General features: G+C 36.5%; 1 protein-coding gene across 4 annotated transcripts in view; it reads left to right on the forward strand.

The window, feature by feature from the left end:
• The window catches only part of OLFM3 (olfactomedin 3), a 184,102-nt gene that overhangs the window by 151,873 nt on the left and 7,116 nt on the right, over positions 1-25,113 (forward strand). For all 4 annotated transcript variants that reach the window (XM_070267266.1, XM_001488136.7, XM_070267268.1 and 1 more), the window contains exons 3-4: positions 5,146-5,301; positions 9,945-10,164. In XM_070267266.1, the coding sequence (XP_070123367.1) occupies positions 5,146-5,301; positions 9,945-10,164 (376 nt within the window). The remainder of the gene's footprint in view (positions 1-5,145; positions 5,302-9,944; positions 10,165-25,113) is intronic.

Here is a 25,113-nt window from a genome sequence, read left to right on the forward strand (position 1 = left end):
TATGATGAAAAACGGTTTCCTAGACATCATAACCTTATTTGTGTTACTATTTTTCAGTATAGCATTGCATACATGAACCCAGACATAGACTCAGACATTTCTTCAAAAGCCAGTTGAAAAAATTCAAAGGGAGCCAGCCCAGTGGTACAGTAGTTAAGTTTGCACGTTTGGCTTTGGTGGCCCAGGGTTCGCCTGTTCGGATCCCGGTGAGAACCTACACACTGCTTGTCAAGCCATGCTGTGGCAGGTGTCCCATGTATAAAGTAGAAGAGGATGGGGCAGATGTTTGCTCAGGGCTGGTCTTCCTCCAAGAAATAAAAATTCAAAAAAGAAAAAAATTAAAACAAACTATGAATACCAGGAAGTGGAGAATGTGCTCCACAGGTCCAAAGCAAAACGTATTCCAGAGCTATGATAAAACCAGGACTTAGTGAAGGATGAATAAGGCAAAAAAGTACCACCAAGGAGGTTGATTGAAAACAATCATTGAGGGGCTGGCCCTGTGGCAGAGTGGTTAAGTTCACATGCCCTCTATGCCCCACTTTGGTGGCCCAGGGGTTTGCCCGTTTGGATCCTGGACCTGGACCTAGCGCTGCTCATCAAGCCATGCTGAGGTTGCATCCCACATAGCAGAGCCAGAAAGACCTACAACTAGATTATACAACTATGTACTGGGGGGCTTTGGGGAGAAGAAGGAAAAAAATGAAAGATTAGCAATGGATGTTAGCTCAGGGCCGATCGTTAAAAAATAAAAGAAAACAATCATTGACGTTTATACAATCACTCTATCCAATATGCAGTTTGCTTAATATTTTAAAGAAATTCTGGAAAATCACATCTTTAAAAATTCTTTGATACCTATATGACAAAAAAGAAATAAAATTTATTGACAAAATCAAAGTCACTACAAGTTAGATTTATTAGTTTTACCACTTGGTATTGTTATGCCAACAGAGGAATAGTAAATTGTGTGCATGATGTACAGTGGCCAAAAGGAAGAAAACAGCACTGATTTGCTGCCCTGACCCAAAGAAAGGACATCCAAAACAAGCATTCCTTATGCAGTCTGAGCCAGTTCCTTTCTGACTTCTCTACAATTCCACATAAGTCCAAGGTACCAGATGGCAAATAAGAGCATGACCTTTAAGCAGCTCATTCACCATTAACCAAAGGATTGATTTAGTCATATAAAAAGGGAATATTTTTAGTAATAATAATATTAATAACAATAGTTCTCATCTGTCTGTATCCAGCCCATTCAATCCTCACAGCAGAGGTAGTTGTCCTAAGTTTACACAAAAGGCAACCGGTGCTGTTTGAGGTTGAAAACCCTACCAATGTCACCAATCAGTAGACTGTGGAGGCTTCCCAGATCAGTTTTGCATTTTCTCAACACCATGCCAGTGTCATCCAGAATGCCACACTTATTTCAGCAATGCTCTGTCAAAAATTTTTAACAAGTGTTTATATTACTGAACATTAGAAAAATTACAATTGGTTTCACAATATTTCAGGTCTCAGTATGCCCAAACAAAAATTGCTGACTTAAAAAAAAAGTTTGCTTGTTAGCTATGTAGCTTCTCTGTACAGTTGAAGATGTCCTGCATTGTCTAGGTCAATATTTCCTAAAGCGTTATTTTTGGAATACCATGCCAGTGACATCCTCCCAATAAAATAATTTTAAGAAACACTATACATCACACTTCACTCTTGAAGATTTCCATCACACGGTTTAATACTAAAGGTTTTGTGAAAACCTACAGTAAAGAAATCTTTGTTTATTTTTGTTAACTCTAGGGCTGTCCAAAGATATTGAACCATAAGATATTTTGTTTCCAAGTAGCTTCCACACTAATTATGAATGAGAGTGAAAATGTAAGTTAATTAGTGTTTAAATTCAAAAAGTTCTCAGACATTTCATTTATACAAAGAACCAAGATAAATAAAGAGTTCAAAAAAAATTATCAATGACGGGGGACAATGAGCTTGCCAAGCTATGTAGAGAGGGTCTAAAGTGCAGGGACATGCATGGAAAGATGACCTGCAGAAGATAAGAGACAAGCAAACTGAAAGAGGAACCACAATAGATGTGTCTCCTTCCTTCAAGTGAAGTCATGGAGATCCAGTCTCAGGTATCATCAGGACACTGATGTTCAGTGGGTCTCTGTAACCAGTGGGAAACTAAGCAGCCCTAGGTACAGCCAGCAGGAAAAGCAAAAGGGAGCCCAGAGCCAAATCCTTCCCGATTAGTTCCATTATCCTGAGCCATTACCCTAAAGGTAGTTCTTATAATTATATATGATTCCTCAATATAGAAAGTCATAATCAAGTCTCAGCAAAAATCCTCTCAGTGCATTTTTCCACAACACAAATAAAGCTGAAAATTAACTTGATAGGGTAAGTTAGAGACAAAATAAAGAGGGGCTTTTTAATCTTATTTAGAATATCTCACTTGCCTATCATTTTCTAATTGTACAGACTCTACCTACGTACACAGAATTCCTAGAAGAATATTGGCCATACCAGAGATGGGTGTCTTCATAGACAAATGTCATATTCAAATGCATAGAAACACTAATGGCTTTTCTTTACTCTTGCTTAACCATAATGGAGTTGAAAATTGTTTTGAAAGCATTGCATTTATCCAAGTTGCAATTACCATGCTTTCAATGCTGTCTTAGTAATTTTATGCTGCACTAAAGATTAAAAAAAAAATGAAGCTTTCTGAATGTAGGGATGATAGCAAATTAAGAAATATTTCGGAGTCATGTAATGCTATAGCCTAACTAGTGACAGGAGGAGGAAACTTTCTTTAAAAGATTAAAATACTAATTACCTATTACTACTATTGGAAGTCTAAGATAATTTCATCTAACAGATATTTATTGAGCAATTATTCTGTGACTGATTCTACGTAAGTCCTTGGAAATAAAAGATATGAATAAGACACAGTTTCTAACCTCATGGAGCTCGCAGAAGGACAGCCCCTTCTCTGTTCCCTCCAACACACATATTACATAATTACTTTTAAAATATGTTTGACTGTAATATGTCCTGAAAACACACGGGATTTGTAAAGGGTAGGACTGTGGATCAAGACAGCAGAAAAAGAACAAGAAAATGTGACCTTCTCTGACAAGAAAAGTGGAGGAACTGAGGCAAGCCAAGGCAGCCGAATTCACTGCCCTTTCTGAGTGCTCCAGTCCTGAGGAATGTCTCAGCAACCGGCTCTTTGTATGTAGCTGGTCCACTAAGCTTTGTAACTTTACCTGATTACAAAAATCTGTCTCTGAACAAATCATCCCTTTCTTATTCGTAACTCACAATTTTTGCGATGAAAATAACTTTTTACTTATAACATAAATAATACATGTTTATTAAAAAATAAATGAAATAACACATAAAAACATATGAAACAAAGTAAAATTCACCTGAAATCCCATCACCATTTTTTTTGGTGGCTATGCTTTTATGTATTCATTTATGCAAATAAAATATAATTATATGCAGATAGATTTACAACTATATATAGTATTTACCAGGGACCCCTTTCTGCAATGTTTATTTTGTTACTTCTCATCTTACACACATCACACCTCTCACAGAAAAGTAATGTTAACACTCTAATATGTATTCTTCTAATCCTTCCATACCTTTCTCCACAATTTTTTGCTTATATACTCCATTTTCTTTTACATATGTGTGCATGTATGTGTGTGGGGGAGGGTAGAAGAGAGAGAAAAAGACAGAGAGAATTTTATTTAAAATAAAAGAATCAAATCATATGAAGATCTTTACATTTGCTTTTCTCACTTGCTTTTCTTGTGGAAATTCCTCTATTTTGACCAGTGTTTCTCACTGGTCTATTTATATTTAATAAATAGTGAAATCACTTGGGGACCTTGATAAAATGCAGATTATAACTCAGTAGCTCTGTGATGGGCCCCAAGATTTTGCATTTCTGGCAAGCTTGCAGGAGATGCGAAGGTTGTCGCTCTGTAGACAATACTTTTGAGCACCAAAGTATAAGAGATCTATCTTATTCTTTAAACGAGTTTCTTTGTATTCCATTCCTCAATTCATTTAACAGCTCTCCTTCATGTTGTTTTCAGGTTTTACTGCCAAAAAAAATTGGAGTAGCATTTCTTTCCTCATTTCTACACGTTTCATAAGTCACCTCTTTCCTACTTCTAAAGAGCATGGGGCTCAATGAACCTGGGATGGTGCCACGAGCTTAACACACGCTCATTGCCTATCTACCCAACAGTTGATAAAAGTTGCCATTTTCCAGGTCTCTTAAACAGTATGCTCCAAAATGAGGAGGTGCCCCAGCACTACAACCACTTACCTTGCTCAAGTCAGTCTCACCCCTGGGAGTACTTAAGATGCAGCTTGAAGTAACTGTACTGCAATGAACGCATTCTAGGTCTGTTGGACGCTTCACTGTCATCCACAATTGCTAAGTATCCCAGATCTTGAAGAAGTCAGAGTTAGTACTTACAGAAACAACTCATTTTAACATTTAACAGACTAAGGCATTATAAGCTTACAAAGCCCTGGAATGAAAATTCTATTTTTAAAATTTATTTTTCTGATATATTAAATTCTTATTTATATTTAGTCATCTCTAATGCTAGAATGTCCATTTTAGGGGCTGGCCCCGTGGCTGAGTGGTTACGTTCGCGCGCTCCGATGCAGGTGGCCCAGTATTTCGTTAGTTCGAATCCTGAGCGCGGACATGGCACTGCTCATCAGACCACGCTGAGGCAGCGTCCCACATGCCACAACTAGAAGAACCCACAACGAAGAATACACAACTATGTACCGGGGGGCTTTGGGCAGAAAAAGGAAAAAATAAAATCTTAAAAAAAAAAAAAAAAAAAAAGAGCAATTTAAAAAAAAAAAAAAAAAAAAAAAAAAAGAATGTCCATTTTATTATTTCCTGCCTAGGTTTAATTTTCTCTTGCTGAATTTTTTGAATGTTTACCATGAAGAATTGTCCTTCTGAAAATATGTTATGCGGAAATGCAATTATGAAGTTGGGACTTCCAGTTCTTTATGTTAATGTCATTTTTGCTACTTTGGTTGTGATTGCATATACCTGTAAACAGACAATAATGTACAGCCAATGTTCTTCTTTAACAGGTTCAGAACATGTCCCAGTCTATTGAAGTCTTAAACTTGAGAACTCAGAGAGATTTCCAATATGTTCTTAAAATGGAAACCCAAATGAAAGGGCTGAAGGCCAAGTTTCGGCAGATTGAAGATGATCGGAAGACACTAATGACCAAGCATTTTCAAGTAGGTTTGACTTCTGCAGTCTTGTCAATCCAAATGAGATACTGAGTGTGATGGACAGCCAACATGGCACTCAGCTAGAAATAACTGTGCATTGGCCCATACATGCAAGATTAAAGACTCACTGGGGACGTCAATCATCTCTCTACTGAAACTGACCATTAGCTGGTAGGAATGCCTAGAAGATTTGCTACAAAAATAGCCTCATCCTCCTAGAATTTAGTGGAGTTTCTAGATAGATTTACAGACACTTTGACATCTATGACAAGGGGAAATCTCAAGGAAAATTAATAATTAAAATTTTCAACGTTTTCTGATGATTTTATAGTCTGCTAATATAAGGAGAAATATAGAAAATATAAATTATTAGAAGAAGCAATAATACCATCATTAATAACATATAGAAAAGAGAGTTGTTTCATAATTTGACACAAATGAAGTCATTTTTTTAGACTTTTAAGTTTATCGCTTCTTGGTCTTTTGGCTAAGATCAAGTGTGTAGACTTTAAGCTGTTTATTGGCAATTATCTAGAAACACTGAAAATAGTGCTTTTAAGCCTGCTGTGTGGACTTTTGTTAACTATGTATGACAGTGTCATAGATTTAAAAAAAAACCTGACTATGACAATGCCATTTGAGCCTCTATTAAAGCCAAATAACCTGCCTTAAAGAGGCTTACCATGTAGTTTACAAGACACACTGGTTTTATAAACATAATAGCCTCTGTTTTCCCTGCTGCTTAGTGAGATTGACTGCTAATGATGAGGGAGTGGGTCTGAATTCAAGCTCTTGGTCAAGCATTAGAAGTGCTTTTCACACATAGTGGTGAAGGGCAGAGAGCTAGTCAGTAACATGCAACAGGATCTCTGCACAGCTCATTTTAATGTGGCAGAAATTTTCATAGTTTTGTAATTTTCTTCAATGGTGCTCAAGAGCCTGAGTAAAGAAGTGCAGAAAACAGTTCTTAACCAACGTTAAAGTTCTACCAAAAAAGGCGCAACACAAGGAACAGAGGGTGAGAAAGTTGAGGGTAAGGATAATAGAAGGGGCTGAAGTGATGAATCAGGAAGTTTAAGTTGAACAGAGATGTAAACAAAGCCAGAAGATTAAGAAATTAGAACAAATTAGAGCAAGGCCTAGAAGACACAATTAATTTAAATATTATTGGAAATGTGAGAATGAGTGAACTGGACAATAGAGAATCTATGGGGCAATGGTAAATAAAGAAGAATATAAGGTTGAGGAATAAATGAATTAATTTTAACCAATATTTATTGAGCATGTACTGTGTGCAGTGCAATGTTGAGCCCACTGCTAGATATATAACATATAATCTCTCTTCTATGAAAGACAACTAACAAGCAGGCAGGCAAAATTGATAGTAAGTAGAGGCATAAACATTACTTAACAGCACAAAGAGAAGAGTGATTAATTTTGTTAAATTTTGTTTAGAGAAGATCAGGGGAAGAGTTTCAAGATTTGGCAATATTCGAGAAAGCATTTTTAGACTGGTGCCTACCCCCAACCCCCCCCCCCCCCCCCCGAAAAAGTATTAAATCACAGAGGAGATAAAGAAACCAAAAGGTTTTCAATGTCAGTTTTCAATGTTCAAAGTTAGGGCATAAACTGTAAAGCAATAATGTGATACTTGAGCCTGATGCTGAAGCCATCAACAAAATAGGCAATAGTAAGCTGGCACTTAGGGCACAGGGGGAGCATTCCCAGAAAGGAAGAGGGACAGAAGGAGAGGAGCTCAGGGCATCTGGCATGGAGGGAAAATCACTCAAACTCAGGTGGACAGCTTGAGGGACGGCTTGAGGGTGCCAAGGCTGGCAGGACCAGGGACACATGACAACAAATATGCGTCTATGGGAACTCTTGGGAGAAGACAGGAAACAAAGAAACAAAAAGACACAAAGCTGAGAGAAACACAAAGATGTAATTTGCCTATTCCATGCTTGCCCAACAGTAGCCAGGCTACCGATAAAAAAACTTAATTTTCAGGCAGCATCATAGGATCTAATGATTTTGATTTTCCCAGTTCATGTAAGCCAAGTAGATACTGAAATTATATGTCAAAATCCAAATAGCAGTAATGATAATGACTATTTTTCTGAAGAATTACTCTTATTTAGCACACTTCTGTGTACTTTAAACATCCTCACAACAATCCTATGAGGTAGGCACTATTTTTATCCCCATCATTCAGATGAGGAAACTGATGCACAAAAAGGGTTAAGCAATTTTCTCAGGGTCATATATCTAATATGTATCAGAATCGTAAAGTCCAGCTCCCTAATACCAATGACACGTTGTCTCTCTGAGTAGACTACAGCTCTCTGATATTAACTAATAATAAAAATTAGATGTGCAATATATATTTGCTGAATTTATTTATTCACTGAGTCCTACCACGAGTCAGATTTTGTGCTAGGTGTTGAGCAGCCATGTTTGAGAAGAAATGGAGCATTCCAAAAGTAAGTTTAACATCGAAGGCTACTTTTAAATCTGAAGAAAATCTTCCTCTGGCATACCATTTCAACTTACAAAAAGCCCTAAGCAGTTCTTGTCTTCTCCATTCTTTAAGATGAAAAGCTTTTCTAGTCATCATAGTGGAGACTATCATTTTTATATTAAGAGACCATTATTGGGGAAGATAGTCTATACATAAATGCTAATACAACCTCTGCTGTAAGAGCAACACTGTAGAAAGCGAAATTCTAAAAGGGATTAGCAAGCACAAATCTGTGCTATTCTGCTTTAATCTTTTAAGTATTTGATATATATATATATTGGCTGGACTGGCCACTGTTCTTTGACAAGTTTCCGGAGTTTCAAAACTGACTGCCAATAATCAAACAATGAATTTTTGAAAAGATCCAAAAATATAAAGACCTATTTTTTTTAATTCATGGGGAAAAAATGCCACCAGAATTGTGACATTTACTGCTCTTTGATATTCACGTACAAAAATGTAAAACTCTCCAGCACAACAGTTGCTATAATATGCAACGAACAGTACCGATAGAACTCTTCTCGTTAAAATCCTAATGAAGCAATTGTGTCTTCCTTTAGGGATGCCAAGAGATGCTCAAACTAATAAGTTTATTTCAAAATTAGCCACCAAAATGAGCAAAGCTCTGCAATTCTGCCTTTTGACTGGGTTATTTATGAATCCATCTCATTATTAAGACTCTCTTTACCCTCCCGTTCAACATGGACATATAGACGAATTCAAAGAATACTGAGCTTACACAGCAAGTGGAAATTTCCCCACAAGCAACATAAACCCATCAATCAGGGTAGCAATGGGAGTTCCTGCTATTTTAATGCATTTATAGTAATAACATCTTCTAAATGTAATTTTAAAATGCAATTTTTGGCTCCTTAAATTAGCGTACAGCATGGTTTCTGACAGCACCTATGGATTATTCTCAAACTATCAAAACAGTGACAGCTCTTTCCACAATTATATCATCTGCAATAAACTCCAACTGAATCAAACTCATGAAATATTTTCATTGACCATCAACACGAAGTTGAAGGGAAAGAAGAAAAGGTGGCATGTCTAGAAATTGAAAGTGAAACTGCACGTGTGGCTCAGTTCTGTGACGCTTGGAGTGAAGGACATTATGTTGGCAACATACACTTCTTGATCTCCAAATGAAAATCAACTTTTCAGTTCCGAACAGCTCTGTGCAACTGGCTCTTTTGTTACAGAAGCTATGAGCATGTTTGTCCCTGAAAGAGTTAATTCACTACATGTGCGAGCTACTCCGCTTTGCATAAAGAGCTCTAAATTATCTATGCTAAGGCAAGTGGAGTCAGAGGATGGGTAATAATTCAAAGTGGTAAACAGCAACATACATTTCTTTGAGCTTTGAGAGGCTTTGCTTGATTTATTATGCTTGCTGAACTTACCTTCCTAATGATGCTGTGCTAAGATGGATATTAAAAAGAGGAATACTCAAGCACAATGGAAGGACAGAGTGATGTTAGGCCATAATTAGAAAAATTCTAAGTGTTAGGGAATAGCTGTTCCAGGATCCAAAGTTTTTTGTAAATACCCTCAGTACTTAGTAACATAGATAATCAGTAACTGGGTTAATTAGACTTAACAGGCATAAGCTATTTGACCTATTTCCAATAATTCATAATTAGAAAATGGACCCTGCTTCCATTTCCTAACTAAATAATGCATTACCCACTTTATAAAATGCTACCAGAAAGTGAGATAATACACAAACCTTTCCTACAATAATTGCTATCATAGGAAGTTTTTGTAATTATGACAAGGATCAATTTGTTTTATAGAAAAGCATTTAAAGAGAGGTTCTTGCTTGAAAGGCTGAGACAAATAGATTTACTCTTAATGATCATGTGCCCACCAACATTTTCACAAAATACCTAATTTCAACCAAAAATCAGTAAGGAATTTTGATACACAAATATCAAATCATTATGTTGTACACCTGAAACTAATACGTTATATGTCAATTACATCTCAATGAAAAATAAATTAAAAAGTTTTTTTAAAAAGGAATTTGAATCTGTTTTAATAACCTCCTTTAAGTATCATATTAAAAAGAAGGTAGCTGCTTGATCTGTTTACACGACTCTCAGGAACAACTGGCTGCTTTCCACAGGAGTTGAAAGAGAAGATGGATGAGCTCCTGCCCTTGATCCCCGTGCTGGAACAGTACAAAACAGACGCCAAGTTAATCACCCAGTTCAAGGAAGAAATCCGGAATCTGTCTGCTGTCCTCACTGGGATTCAGGAGGAAATTGGTGCCTATGACTACGAGGAATTACATCAAAGGGTGCTTAGCTTGGAAACCAGACTTCGTGACTGCATGAAAAAACTAAGTGAGTACAATAATTCCATTTGTCTAAGTTGTGTTTTTAAGTAGTTTCAGTGAAAACTGCATTCTTACATTTTGCAAATATCCGTAAATACCTAATTATAGGGAAACGAGTGACTGCTTTCTAAGTGTAACGTAAGTGTTCCCTAATGGCTTAAGCATGCCTGGGTACTCAGCGTTATTCTATTAAAAGTTGCCTGATTTTCAGAGCACCCTGTTACCATTTGATGGCTTGAAATAAGTAGTCTGGAAAATACAGTCAATTCTATTGTCTACACTAATGGAAATAAGTTTTATTACACACAGATAATATGTAATGGTCAATCACTGCTTGGCTAGAGGAAGCAGGGAGGCATTTCTGCTAGTGGAGAAAGTTAGAGGGCTGGGGAAAAGGAAGATTATCTGGGACCAAATGTGAAACAACAATGATTAAAGCAAACCAACACAATTCCTCTATTATGCAGACTTGCCGTCAGCTGCTCTGATCCAATGAAGAAATTAAAAAAGGCACCTACTCAAATAGATATTCTCTATTCTGCAAGGAGTCAAATGTGTGACATGGGTTAAGGACGCTATTTCTTGAGTCATAAAATGTCTAGTTCAACCTGGTCTGAGTTTGCAAACTCTCCCATTGCATCCAGGAGCTAATTATTCAATTGAAGTCATCACGGGACTAGTCTGTAACTTAACGTGAAGTAAATAAGTGGTCATGAATTGAATAAGAGGGGTTGTACATCCATTTAGTAACAATATTTTAGTTGTTGACATGATGTGACATGACAGGGAGGGCAATGCAATAAGCATAGAAAAGTGTTCTCTCAAGCTAAAGAAAAGCTTCCCTGGAATAGAAAATAAACTGGGAAAAGGAGTAAAGAATTTGGAAAAATTAATCAATTCCCAGTAAAGAAAAGTTCAGAGAATAAATGTCAATGTTTAAAATAAAGTTTGAATGGCTTACAAGAACATTTTAAAGATTACTCGTTTTACAAATATAATTTAAATTCCATGCCTCCAGTTCTTGCTCCTCTCCACCAATTTTCCACATTATTGACAAGGGGATTTTTTGAAATACAATAAATCCAATATTATTTCACTCTACTTCGAGTGTCCTAAGAATCCTTTATGTCCTAGGATACAGTCCACGGCTTATGAGGCCCTTCATGCGTGGCACTCCCTACATCTCCCGTCTTAGGTCCTGCCCCTTCTCCCCTTACAAGCTGTGTCCCAGTCACATTGCTCTACACTCTCCAGCACAGGATGCTGTGAGACGCTGTTTGTTCCTTCTGAAACACTCTTTCCCCTATTTACTCCTTCTCTACCAATACACTTTCACCTGCCACATGTGACAAACTCCTATTCATTCTTCAGGTCTCAGTTTAAACGTTGTGTCTTGCCAAAATCCTTTCTTGCCCTCCCTATGTGTCCCGTGTGTCCCTGCTAGGTGCTCTCAAACCCTGATCTTTTACCACTGATTGGACTTTTCCTGTTTCATTATCACTGCATGTGTAATTGGATGTCTTTCTTGCTAGACTTTCATTTCATAAGAACAAGAGGAATGTCTATGATATTCACTCTAAATCTTGTACCTCCCAATGCCTAGAAAATTGTCTGACAAGGAAAAATTACTTAATGAATATTTCCTGAATAAATTGATTCTATAGGGAGTCATAAGAACAATTTCTAAACTTTGGAAATAGAGTACTAATTTTTGTTTACTAAATACAGTAAGTATTAGCTATTTCAAGTGGCAGAAAACAATCTATTTTACTTGTTAAAAAAAAAAGATCTCTTTTAGCCACATATTTGAGTTAGGACGGCAAAAGATTGATTAAGACAAAGCAAGGGAAAAGTTATTTATTTGATATAGCAGTTAAATAACTCCTTTATATCCTTTTGCTTTTATAATTCAAGTTATGGAGCTTATTGTTAATATAAAATAGGTAAACATTACCAACATAAAGCAATTTTGCTGTCATATTTTACACTTTTTTAATCAAGGGATACCTTTAGTTGGATCACATGTTAGTTACATAGCTTGCCAGACGATGTATCCACCAAATAAGCTAAGAAGAAAATCTCAAGTCAAGAATTGTTTGAGTACCCTCAATATCTAAGTTACTTTGGGGCTTACAAAGAAGTATCTATATGAATATTTTATTAGTCCATAAAACATCTGGTTAAAGATTTTCTGTAAATGGCAGTACATGGCTCTGGTTTGTGTAGGGTTCTGACTTGCATTGGAAGACGTCTGTATGTTACAGTTGAACCACTCCAGACTCTGAGAATCAATTTACTCTGTCACTCCTAGCATCTTGCAATAAACCCAAGCCATAGGCTTTGTATGCTGAGACCAGGTGTCTACTAGGTACAAATGGACTCTACGAAAGCAAGGGCAGTCCAGAGAAAGGTTCTGCCTTGTAAACACCTGGAGGCTTAAAATGTGCCAGGTATGTTTTTGAGGGGTCAACATGGAAAACTCGGGATTTGCTCAACTTTAGAAATGAACTTCACTTACAACATATATTCTCTCTGAGTTTACTAATCCGGAAATAACGTCTACTGCAGTTAGGCAACTCTACACTCCTCTCAGCTCTTTCATGATTGCCTATTTGTTTTTTCTAATCCACATGTAACTCCCCACACACAATCTCCTCCAATATTGAAAATGATATTTGAGACAAAGAGGGTTAATCTCAGTGGACACAAATTCATCTTATTCCTTCTTACTGAACCACAGATAATATCTCTATGGTGTCCTTAAGCCTCAGGACTATGATCTGCAATATTATCAAAGGCTCTTTTTATTAATTTTCCCCCCCAGGGACCACAAAGTTTGAAAGAATGTGACTGTAAAACTGCAATAATTAGTTAAGATTTATTTTTATTTTATCTAATCAAAAACATAAAATCTAAGGGCTGGCCTGGTGGTGCAGTGGTTAGGTGCACGCGTTCTGCTTGGGCGGCCCTGGGTTCACCGGTTCGGATCCTGGGTGTGGACCTGGCACCGCTCGGCAAGCCGTGCTGTGGCAGGCGTCCCACATAGAAAGTAGAAGAAGATGGGCATGGATGTTAGCTCAGGGCCGGTCTTCCTCAAAAAGCAAAAAGCAAAACAACATAAAATCTAGCACCAATACAGATATAAAACAGCAATAAAACTAGTATTCAACTTTCTTATTTAATGAGATGGCTGCTATTCGAGTTGATAGGACCTCATGAGATACCGAAAATAGTTTTCACATGTCATAAACTCCTTTTACATTGTTAGTGGCCTTCAGATCCCTATGTACTTTTGTACATCCCTGTGTGTGGTGAGTGCCACACAAACAATGACTTTAACTCATTTATGCTTCTTGTCCCAAGAACTGAGTACTTTTCTCCATCACACCATGTTTATGTCAATTAATCAAAACCACTTACTGAGAGCCTTCTGAGCAGAGAAGATATTTATCAACTGGATCACAACCGTTAATTACAATGTAGAAAACATGTCCAGGTAGAGACAGACAGCCTTAATACCATAAAGTATGAAGCCACATGGTCCCTCAAAACATAGATAAATGAATCTTTATATTTTCTATTAAAAAAAGAATTACTCCCATTTGAAAATAGGATCTCTGATAAGATATATATATTTGCAGAAGAAAACGCAAACATATAAATTTGAGTGTAGCACTAAGTTATAGCTTCATTAATACCTTACTTAGTGTTTACACTTTCTGAGAATTGGTATATATTGGACCAAACTCTCTCTCTGAATGATTTTAACTCCATACCTAGTATTATCTCAAAAGCAAGTCCTGAATATCAAGATACCAGAACACATGGACTCAGAAAACAGATGTTAATCAATATCAGGATCATTAACAGGAAATGTAGAGAAAAAAACATATCAAGGGTTCAGTGTTCCAAAGGAGTCTAAAATCCAGTTGCTGTGCTGCTCGGATCTACAGTGCGACATTAGATAATTATGGTATCGACAATGTAGTAGTGGGAGCAAGAAGGCTCATCCATCAATGGCATCTTCACTCTTCACAAAAGCCTCTCAACATACACAGTCCATTAGCAGAGGATAGAAATGGATAGAGGAAAAAGAGCACAATTATAACAATGATGAATGCATTTCCCCTCACATTTCCAGTAGATTTGCTTTAAGAGAAAAAACTATAGTTGAAGATTACATGAAGTTCAAGACACCAAAAAAACAAAGTAGCTTCATTGCCTGCAAGACCTAGTCCCAAATAGTAAATAAGGCACTGAAGGAACCACAAATCATTGAGACCAGTAGGGCACCATTTGACTTATTTCTATTGGATAATTAAAATTTTGGATAAAACAGAAATGAGAAGAAATGCTTCAACACCAATGCACCCTAGTGGCCCGAATGAGGTACATAATGCTCTTTCCTAAGTGCTTAATTTTCTCCTATGAGAGACTGAACAAAGTCCCCTGTGCTTAATTAAATCATGTCACATTCCTAGATATGCAAAATATAATTATATGCATGTGAGAATTTGACTGACAGAGCACAGTCAAAGCTCTTGCATACCCCCTGAGACCCCCCATAGATATTTAATGTATATTATAACCCCGCTTTCCAGCTTTCCGGTCCTTCCCCCCTCACTCCCTCTTGTTAGTTCTATTTTAGGGCAATGGTTTGGTGCCATCTAGTGAAGTACAGGATGCAGCTTTTTATTAACACAGTTTTGAGGCTTCATATTTAACAAAAGTATCAGTAGCATTTGAAACTTAAGGTCACAAGTTGTGAAACTGAGGTTATTGCTTTTACCAGGTTTGTGTCAAATAAGTTTTAAAAGGGAAATCAAATTGTCTCTGTGGTAATAGTCTTTTTTGCACCTTCAGCAAATACTTATTGACTCCCCAGTATGTGCTGGCACTTGCCAGGTATTTGGGATAAGGCTAAGTAGCAGACAGTCTCCCTCTAATTGTCAAGAAGCTTGCACTTTAGTGGGGCCAGCAAGCTTCTAAGTATATAACCACAGCAATGCCGAGAGCCGCTGCTTGAGAGGCACTGTGCCAGCTTGTTTACATGCGTTTGTTCTAATTACTGCAACAACTCTGGATTAGGCATTATTATCGGCAATTTATTGTAAACAGAAGTTCAGACAGTTTAAATTCATTTGCCGAAGGTACACGTTGGAGGTAACAACTTTAAACTCAAGTCCTGAGTTCAAAGACTGAGATTTCTTCCCCCCACATGATGTCTCTTGTTGGGTACATACAGTAATAGAGAAATGACCTGGATCCCTCAGTAAGTTTAATTCAGTGAATAGAACCCAACTGCTGCAGAAAGAAAAAAGCCAGAGTCATTTTTGATCCTTCCCTGAACTCTCTCACATGTAACCACATCTCCCCCCCAACTCCAAACCGATCACTCAAAACGACCTCCTTTCTGCATCCTTACTTCCACCACCCAAATCCAGAGCATCATTCTCATCTCTCAGCTGGATTACTGCAACGACCCCTTTCCTGAAGTCATTCCCTCTCCGCCACACTAGGTATTCAGGGTAGTCTTTTCCAAATGCAAATCTAATTATATTACATCAGTGTTTAAACGATTTTTCCTTTAAAATTAGATCTCAAAAGCTTTGCATGATTTGCCTCGATGATATGGATTCTGCCTAATTCTATAGCCCTTTCTCTCAAGTTCTCCCCATGCACTCACTCTGAGCTTTAGCCATTTTAATCTTTCACTTCCTCAATCACGCTTGCTTTCTTCTCCTCCTGGACACTGAGCTTCCTCTCCCGTTTCACGGAACAGTCTTCCTCCCCACCTTATGTATCCGAATTCCAATGACTTTTCATTTTACACACCAGATACTGACTACTTCATGAGCTTTCTCTGACTTCTCCTAAACATGGTTGGACTTTCCTGGCATGCTCTCCCATAGCCTCCCACCCACTCCCCCATGACACTTAGCACATTTTACAGAAAATGCCTATTTGCTTTTTTTTTGCTTTTTTAATCTTTACCCCGTTATAGACAAGTTGCCCTTGCTCTGAGAGGTCAGGGACCAACTGTGTCTTGCTCCAGTAGAATCTTTGTAGACTATCATAAAACATCTGAAATATAATAGTTAAAAATGAGTGTCTATAGAGCCTTTGAAAGAAAATCTTTATTTTTAAAATAAAAAGCTTTGTGTTGCTTTCAAGAAATGAATCAGTGTATGTCAAATATAAAATATCTATATCTTTTACAAAACCTAAAATATTTGGGGGAAAAAAGACAACAGCACACTGTTTTTTCACCTTTGTTTTTGTTGCCATCTGTTCTTTCTTCAATGGTAATGCAGTATTTCATTGCAAAACACCTGATATTTGGCTCTACTTAGCATTTAAAGTGGGAGACACTGAAAATCTCATTGAAAGTAGGAATTAGCAGAAAAGTCAAACTGTGTGCCTGGGAGGGAGACGAGTCAGATTTAACTTGGAAATATAGTAGGGGAGACTTTTAAGAACACCCGCTCAAACTAAATGGAGGAGATCTTCATTTACCAAAGACAGTCCTACTCTCCCTAAAATGCCAGATTGTAATAGAAAATTTAATTTCTACAGTGTCCAGGCACTTCACGATGATTAATTCTTCCGGAAGCCTAGAACCTTAGTGATTTTATCACATTTTTGGGAATTGGTATAGTTTAACATAAATTAATTTATCATTTATCTTTCTTTTATGTCCTACCTTTTCCTAGATTACAACTAAATCATAAGCCTTTTAAGGATATAAAACCTGCATTTTCAGAGGCAAGTATGGACTGCCAAATTATTTGAGATTTCACAATACAATGCTGCTCCATTCACTTTGCATGTTAAATAGGTTTTTCCCTAAAAATATGTTCATGCGTAAGCTTTATCCCAGAAAAAGTTGAGGCAGTTTTTTAAATAATGTAAGGGTCAGGTTGCATTAATTTTGGAAAATACATGTGTTTAGACACATATTATTCATGATTTCATTTACTAAACATCCACTGAAAACTCATTCTTGTGCCTATCGAATATGGCATCTATTATGTCCATCCTTATTGTCACCTGTCCCTCAGCAGTATAGTTGGTAAGATTAGACCTGCAAATAAAAGGTTAAATAGCAGAAACAGATTTTACTATCAAATGTATGGTAGAGACAAACTTATTTTAAATAGCTTCAATAGATAGAGTTTAAAGATCAAATTATATCTACTTCTTGCTACATGAGTTCTCCAACGCCCTTAGGTAAAAAGAAATAGCATTCTGTCATAAACATATTCACTATACCATTTAATTTATTTATATGGGCATGGCCTTAGGATTCAAATCTAGAAGCTGTCTCTCCAAGATGTTGCAAGGTACAATTATATATTAAAGAAATAAACAAAAGAGAAGACAGATGGTTTTTATGCTTCATTGATCCAAACAACTGATCTTTCTACTGAATTCCAAATGATATCTTCCTGAGCTATTGATTGATAAATATGGATTGTAACTAATCATAAAACATTTAATGTCTGAAAGTCATCAGAGAAATAAAATGATTACATTCGTCAACGACCTACTCAGTATATTTTCTGAATATACAGAGCCATACACATACAATATATTATAAAATGCTAATGTTTTCATGTGTCTCCCTGCAGACAGAAGAGTGTAGCAGGAGAAAATCAATGAAGCAAGACTCAACTTCCTTCTTTGCCATCCACTTTTGCAGGAACATTTGTCTTTCAGGCATTTGGGGAAATTTTCCTTTCTGTCTGACTTCCTTTGTCCTCATGGAAAATGAGAGTGAAGTGAAAAAGATAATCATTTATTTGAACAAAAAGCTAGTTTTGGGGAGCCAAGAAATAGAAATAACTTTTATTGCTTATTTTATTTTACTTTATTTTTATAATTTTTGTGCTCCATCAGAATCTAATGCCTTTGTTTACTGAACACTAAGATCCACAAAATTATAACTAAAAAGGCAGTCAGTTTTATAAATTCCCGCAACTTTAATTTTACTAATTTCACTTGACAAGATGAATTTTAGCTTTGGAATTCAATAACAATTTGTAAGAGAAATTTCTAGTGGGAAGAAGTTGACATTGAGAGACCTTTCTGCCTGTTTTTTCTTTCCAAGAATAAGAGTAGATGGTGGTGATCACCATGATCATGATCACACTGATGGTGTGTGTGTGTTTCACCACAACCTCAAACACCACTTTCTCTCCATCACCATATAAAAGTTTATTGATCCCCTATCCACTCAATGTTCTCTTAGTTATAATAACAAAGTGTCAAGCTTCAGAACTTCCATTTTATAGGTGAGGAAATTCCATCCCAGAGAGTAAGTACATTATCTGATACTATATAATGATCTAACATTGTGGCTTAGAAACCAGATCTCCTGACACCCACCTCAGCATTCTAACCTGGATGGAATATACCACACAAAGAACAACTCCTGGGAAATTGTGGAAGAATAGAGAGACAAAAAATCATATAAAAGGACAGACAGAGTCATGGCTACTAAACAGATTAAACTACCATCTGCTCATGGGTTCATTTGCTTAATTATTCTCTCTTTCAAATCATCAGTTTCTCCCTCTCTACTGGATTACTCTTAAAGGCAAACAAACTTTTCTTAAACAACAATAACGTCAGCACAATAAAGATTTCCTGTAACCCCATGTTTCTCCACCCCCGTCTCCCTGCTGCTTCTCCCTTGAAAGAATCTTCTACAGCTGCTGCTTTGGTCTACAGTATTCTCAAAACCTGCTCCAATATAGCTTCTGATTTCAACATTCTCTTCATTTGACTCTTGTGATCATGGCTTCTTGCTTCTAAATTCCATGGTCATTTATTTGATTTATCTTTTATCTGTTTTATCTAGACAGCTCAGTAATATTCTCCACAGGTCGTTACTTCATCCTTATTAAAATGCTTTTTCTTTTGAATTTCTTAATATCGCACTATTTTTCTATCCCATTTATAGCTTCTTATTGGGTTCTTTTGCTGAATCCTGTAAACATTGTGATGTCCCAGAGTTCTGTTCTAGATGTCTTTCTCTTCTCTGGGTATGCTCTTCTCTAAGGCAATATTTAGGCTCTGGCTTTCACTATCATCATTGTGTTGAAGATTGTCCAAGCTTTGTCTCAAAAGGGTGTTTTCTACCTAGATTTGTATAATATCTTCACTACATCTCCTCTGCCATGTACAATAGTCATGAACAACTTAAAATAACTCAGACTGAATTCTTGATTTTTCCTCCCAAACCTATTCCTTCATCATTTCATCTGAGTATGTGACAATACAATCCGCCCAGCTGAGCAAGCTAAAAATCTGGATGCTATCCTAGATTATTTTTAACTGGTAATATTCCTCTAATTCCTCTTACTTTCCATCCTAAGATCTAATCTAAAGCCTAGTCCTATCAACTTTATCCAAAAAGAAACATAACCCAAATCCATCTGCTTTTCTCCATCTCTATCACTGCTCCATCCTCTCTCACCTGGACCAATGTCGTGACCTTTCAACTGGTGTCTGCTGCTGGTCTCTCTCTGCCTACTCCTCTACAATTAACTTTCACATAGTAGCTAAAGTAATCTTTTTAAACTGTAGCTTACATGCTGGCACTCCCCCATCTTCTTAAAATCCTCCGGTAGCTTTCCATCATACCTAGAATAAAATCCAAATACTCGCTCTGATTTTACAAAGTTTCATTTATCTATACCATTCACTTCTCAAACCTCATCTTCTACTTTTCCAAGTGTGCTCTAGACACACTGCCTTTCTTTATTTTTATGTCTGTTTCTATTAACTCATCAAGCACATCCAGAATAATGATAACTAACATTTATTAATACTGAACTGTGTACCAAACTATGTCATACTATTCTACACCCTTAGCATATATCTCTTTTTTAATCTTCCCAATAACACTGTGATATAGGTATTATTACTGTTGCTACCCATGAGATACTGAAAAGTTAAATATTGTTCAAGTCTCCCAGGGGGTGAGTGATAGAATCAGGATCCAAATCCAGGCAGTCAGACTCCTTAACCCATGACTTCAATGACTTTAAAATGCTGCCTTCCCCTGGCTGATCCACTGCCTGAATGTCCTTCATTTCAATTTATGGGTCCATGGCTGACTCCTTGTCAATTCGATTAAATATCATCCTCTCTGAGAAGTCTTCCCTACTCACCCAATCTAATGCAGCTCCCGAGTCACTTATCAAACTTCACTCTTCACATATCTGCATTAAAGTTATTCTTACCTGATATATTGAGCTTGTTTGCTTTTTTGCTTATTTTTTCCTTCTCTCTTCCTATTAAGATTCACCAGAAGTGTCGTGTCTTCCGCACCATTGTAATTCTAGTACCAAGAACAGGGTTTGATGCTCGTTAAACTAAATTGATGCTGGATGAATGAACAAATGAATGAGTGAATGAAATACCCCTGTCTCAGATCCAGAAGCCCTTCTTTTAGCACCTAAGTGTCTGTTTTCTGAGGTAGAATTGACTGGAATAAGAATCAATTACTGCCATCAAACAAAGTAGATGGTAAAAAGAGTCCATTAGTCCATAGACCACCCCACCATGATCAGCCTATGTGGAGGAGCTTTATGGAAAACAACTTATGCACAACTCAGTGAAGAGTAAAAGACATTTCCATACACAATTATCATAGAGCTATTTTGAGTTTTAATCAAGTTTATTGCCATGGAGTCCAAAATCCTCAATGCACTCACTATTTCAGACTAAGAAACCAAGGGATTCATTTCAGGTATAGATATTATTTAAATTGTCAATACTTTGGGTCACTAGTTCTTCACTTCAAATGTGCTTCTTAGATTACTACTACAAAAATTGATTTATTCTAAGGATGTTACTCTGGGATGAAAAGTGGTGGAATGAGGTCAAATCCAGAGTGGTGCCATTAAGAAAAAGGCTGGCATTGCACATTGTGAGTCACTGGGCAGTTGGGAGACAGCCGATGGGTGACAGACATGGAGGAAAATAATGGAGAGAGGAATACACATAGGAGAATCAAAGAATGCAAAATGCAAAGTTCATAAATGTTCACAAGATCTTCTCTGGCCAGAGACTAGATAGAAAATGTTTTTATTTGCAACCAGAACTCACATAGTTTCACGTGCAGATTTTGAAAATGGTTTACATCTAACTTAAAAGCCCATTCACTGAAATATCACAGAGTTAAAGTTTGCAAAATTATATTGATTTACTAGATTATAGATATGTTTCCCTCACACAGACGGGACGACTACCATTAAGATACATATGCAGGACCAAATCAGTGAGACCTAATAAGAAATATAACTGCATGAATTTGTGCTTTCTAGATCATCACATTCATTTTTTATAGAAAACTAAACATGGGAAATTAGTTGAATTTGCTTGTTTCTGTCTATGTTTGACAGTTTATGGATATGTTTTGTAGAAGAGTAGAGGTAAAATGTGGCTTAAAATAAGATAAATTGCAGGTTATCAAAGGAAGCTGTCTTAACGGAAGAGGTGCTATTATATATTATACTATCTAGGGCTAAATTTCTGTAATTTTTACTTAATATCAACAGATATTCAGTGCACTCAGTACGACCTCCTTTTATTCTCAATATAGATTTGGTCCTAAATAACTTCTTCATTTAACTTTCTTGTCAGTTGATTTGAAAAAAGAAAAAGAAGTAGAATAAAAAAAGAAACGGAAAGGATAAGCACAAGCAATGGTATTTTGAGAAGCTACAACATATGGACCTATTTTGTCTCTGTTCACCTTATATTCCCAGCACCTAACATAGTGCTGGTACATAAGAAGTTCTCAGTGAATCATTGTTAAATGAATATGTAAATTAATTATTTTATATTTAAATAGTAACTATTGGTTTTGCCCTCTAATTTGTTTCAGAGAAAATGCCCATCGCTACAAGAAGAGAGCAAAATCATTTTTAGTATAGGTATCAGAAGCTTTTAAGCCCTGGTATTATTTCTGTCTTAATTCCTGGTCTAAACAATCGAAGGCTCAGCAGTATCCCTCTGCCACACGGATACAATGATGAGTTCGATCCAAACACCACAAAAGCCAACACACCCAAGCCACGATGTGCTGAAGTTTTTGGCAATGTTGTTTACAAAAGATTCATGGCGTCATTCTTTGTCCCAAAGATAGTTCTTATGCAGGTTTTAATTCATATTAAAGTTATTAACTCAATTCATATTGAAGTTATGTCTACATGAACCAAATCAAGAAGATCCTTTAGACCCAGAAGATGAATCAACATCTGAAATACGCATACATCTGAGGGAAGCACGAGCTTTACGTCTTCTTGTGTCTAAACTGTGATTCGGTCTTCAGGCAATAGAGGCTACCTATGGCAAAAGGGGCCAATTGTGCTGATGAGGCAGGTTAAAAAACTCATTTTGAGGTTTAATTATACAGTTTAACCAACTAAAATGTTGTCAAACTCCACAACTACAAAATCTCTATTCACTCTCAGCATCCAAACAACTTGAGGTCGCCATAATTTCTTACTGACTGTATTTCCATTTGGCACTTTCCTCTGAGTATAAAGTTTAGTGGGGATGAAAATTCCATTATGTTTATGTTTCATATTTGGGACATGATATTGATCTATACCTAGAACAAATTTAAAGTGACTTCTAAAATTCCACGCAGCTTTCTTTTCAAGTAATCAAGAAATATCATTCATCTTTAAAAGATATTTTTCAAGAAGGTTTAAACTAATTTTTCCTTCTATGGAAAGTGGGTCTTCAACAGGAGCATATTTCTCCAAGGTCATAATCACTTGCTACTTTGAAATAAAATGCACGCCATTTCTACTTGAATCACATGCACAATGTCTTTAATACAGCTCCTACACATGTACTAACCGATGCAATCGCCTATTAGCTTTTCTTAACACCCCTATGAAGTAATGATAAATGCCATCATTCATAGTAAGAATTCTAATTCTTTTAAGGTTGAAAGAATTAAAGAAAGAGAGATTGCCATGTCAATTTTAAGACAGATCTTGAAGTATAAAGAACATAATTTTAATCTCATCCTTCCAGGACTGAAACCAAATTAAAATGCAGAATATTCACAACTTTCATTGCTGGAGACTATTTACAGCTTCAATTTCCACCTCCTTCCTAGACCTGCAAGGAAGCATGGCATAAAAAACCCTGGAAATGATTTTTCAATAGGCAATATATAAATGTGATGTTTGCTTTTTAAATTTAATGACTCATAATGTTTTGCAGGTATTTTAATTTTAAAATTATAATTTAAATATATTATGCACATGGCTAGAAAATTATATGTTTAGAATAAAAAGACTTAGAATAAAAAGCATGTCTCCTCCTGTAGTTCTGCTCTCCAGAGGCAACCACATTTAAGTTTAATTTTAGTGCTTCTGGTGGTTAAATCCATCTTTGTAATAATACGCTTGTTTTTCCACCATTTTTTATTTGGTTTATCAATTTTGGACACTTTACTGACTTTCCGCTCTGCAAAAAGGAGGATTTAGATCATTTAGCTAAAGCCACTTTCTTTCTCATCTCCTCATAATACACTTTTACAACTATTCACAATTCGACCCTTACCAACTTTGTAACTTCAAACCCCATATTTAAATCTTTATGATTTTTTCATTAATTATAGGAAAACTCTCTTAATACCATGTTTTTAAATATGAGGACAGTTTGAACCTCATCTTTCTTTCACCTCTTCTCCTAATTTTTAATTCTCTCACAGTGTGAACTTTATCTATTCTTCTATCTTATCACAGTTGGAAACATTTTGTCGTTTCTATAATCACACAGCAGATAAAATGTCTTTTAAGTATTCTGTAATTAGTTCATGGGCTGATTCTACAAATTAAAAGTTATTATGACAATGCTTATATTGTTCTTTGGGCGCTAAGTATGTATTCCTTTCCTCTGTAAGTCCAATGTCACAACATCTGTGCCATTCAAAGGAGAATATTACTAGAGTTAAGTTCAAATGAATTCTCCTTTTATGTATTTCAAAAACCAACTTCACTATACCCAGTTTTTTCTAGAGGGTCTCATACAGTATTTCTTTCTTTTTTTTTTTTGAGGAAGATTAGCCCTGAGCTAACATCTGCCAATCCTCCTCTTTTTGCTGAAGAAGACTGGCCCTGAGCTCACATCCATGCCTGTCTTCCTCTACTCTATATGTGGGATGCCTACCACAGCATCGCTTGCCCAGTGGTGCCATGTCCACACACGGGATCTGAACTGGTGAACCCCGGGCCACCGAAGCAGAACGTGCCCACTTAACTGCTGTGCCACCAGGCCGGCCCCTTCATACAGTATTTCTATAGATCAACTTCTCTTATTTCTGACACCTTCCTCCTGGAGATGTCTGTCCATTCTGGACTAGCTGCTCTCAAGGCGTACTGCACAGTTGTCATTCTGGGACAAGAAGTCAGTTTTCCTGATCTCGTCTTCCCTTGTTTTGGTTTACTTGCTTATTTTGCTGCAATATATCCTCGAGTAAACTCTTAAGAAAGGGTGCATTGTAGGTAAACTTTGGAAAGTCTGCATGTCAGAAAATATCCTTATTCTATCTTCCTCTGATTTTTCTTCCTGAATATAAAGACACTGATCATTGTCTTCCAGCATCCAGTACTGATGATGAGAAACCCAGTGACAGTCTAATTCTTATCCGTTTGCATGTGACCACCTCACACTTTCTCTGCAAAGATCCAATTTTTCTCTTTATTCTTAATCTTCTGAAATTTCACAGTAAATATCTTTAGGAGTAAATCTGTTTTTGTTCATTATAATGTGTGCCCTTTTAATTTGAATATATAGGTTTTGTAACTGGGAAAATTTTGTGCATAATTTCTTTGATAATTTTCTCTACTCTTTTTCTTTCTCCTCTCGTTCTAGAGACTTGCTCTTCAGATGTTGGAGCTTCTGGATCGATCCTATATGG

The sequence above is a fragment of the Equus caballus genome, chromosome 5 (assembly GCF_041296265.1).
Source record: "Equus caballus isolate H_3958 breed thoroughbred chromosome 5, TB-T2T, whole genome shotgun sequence".
Classification (NCBI taxonomy): Eukaryota; Metazoa; Chordata; class Mammalia; order Perissodactyla; family Equidae; genus Equus; species Equus caballus.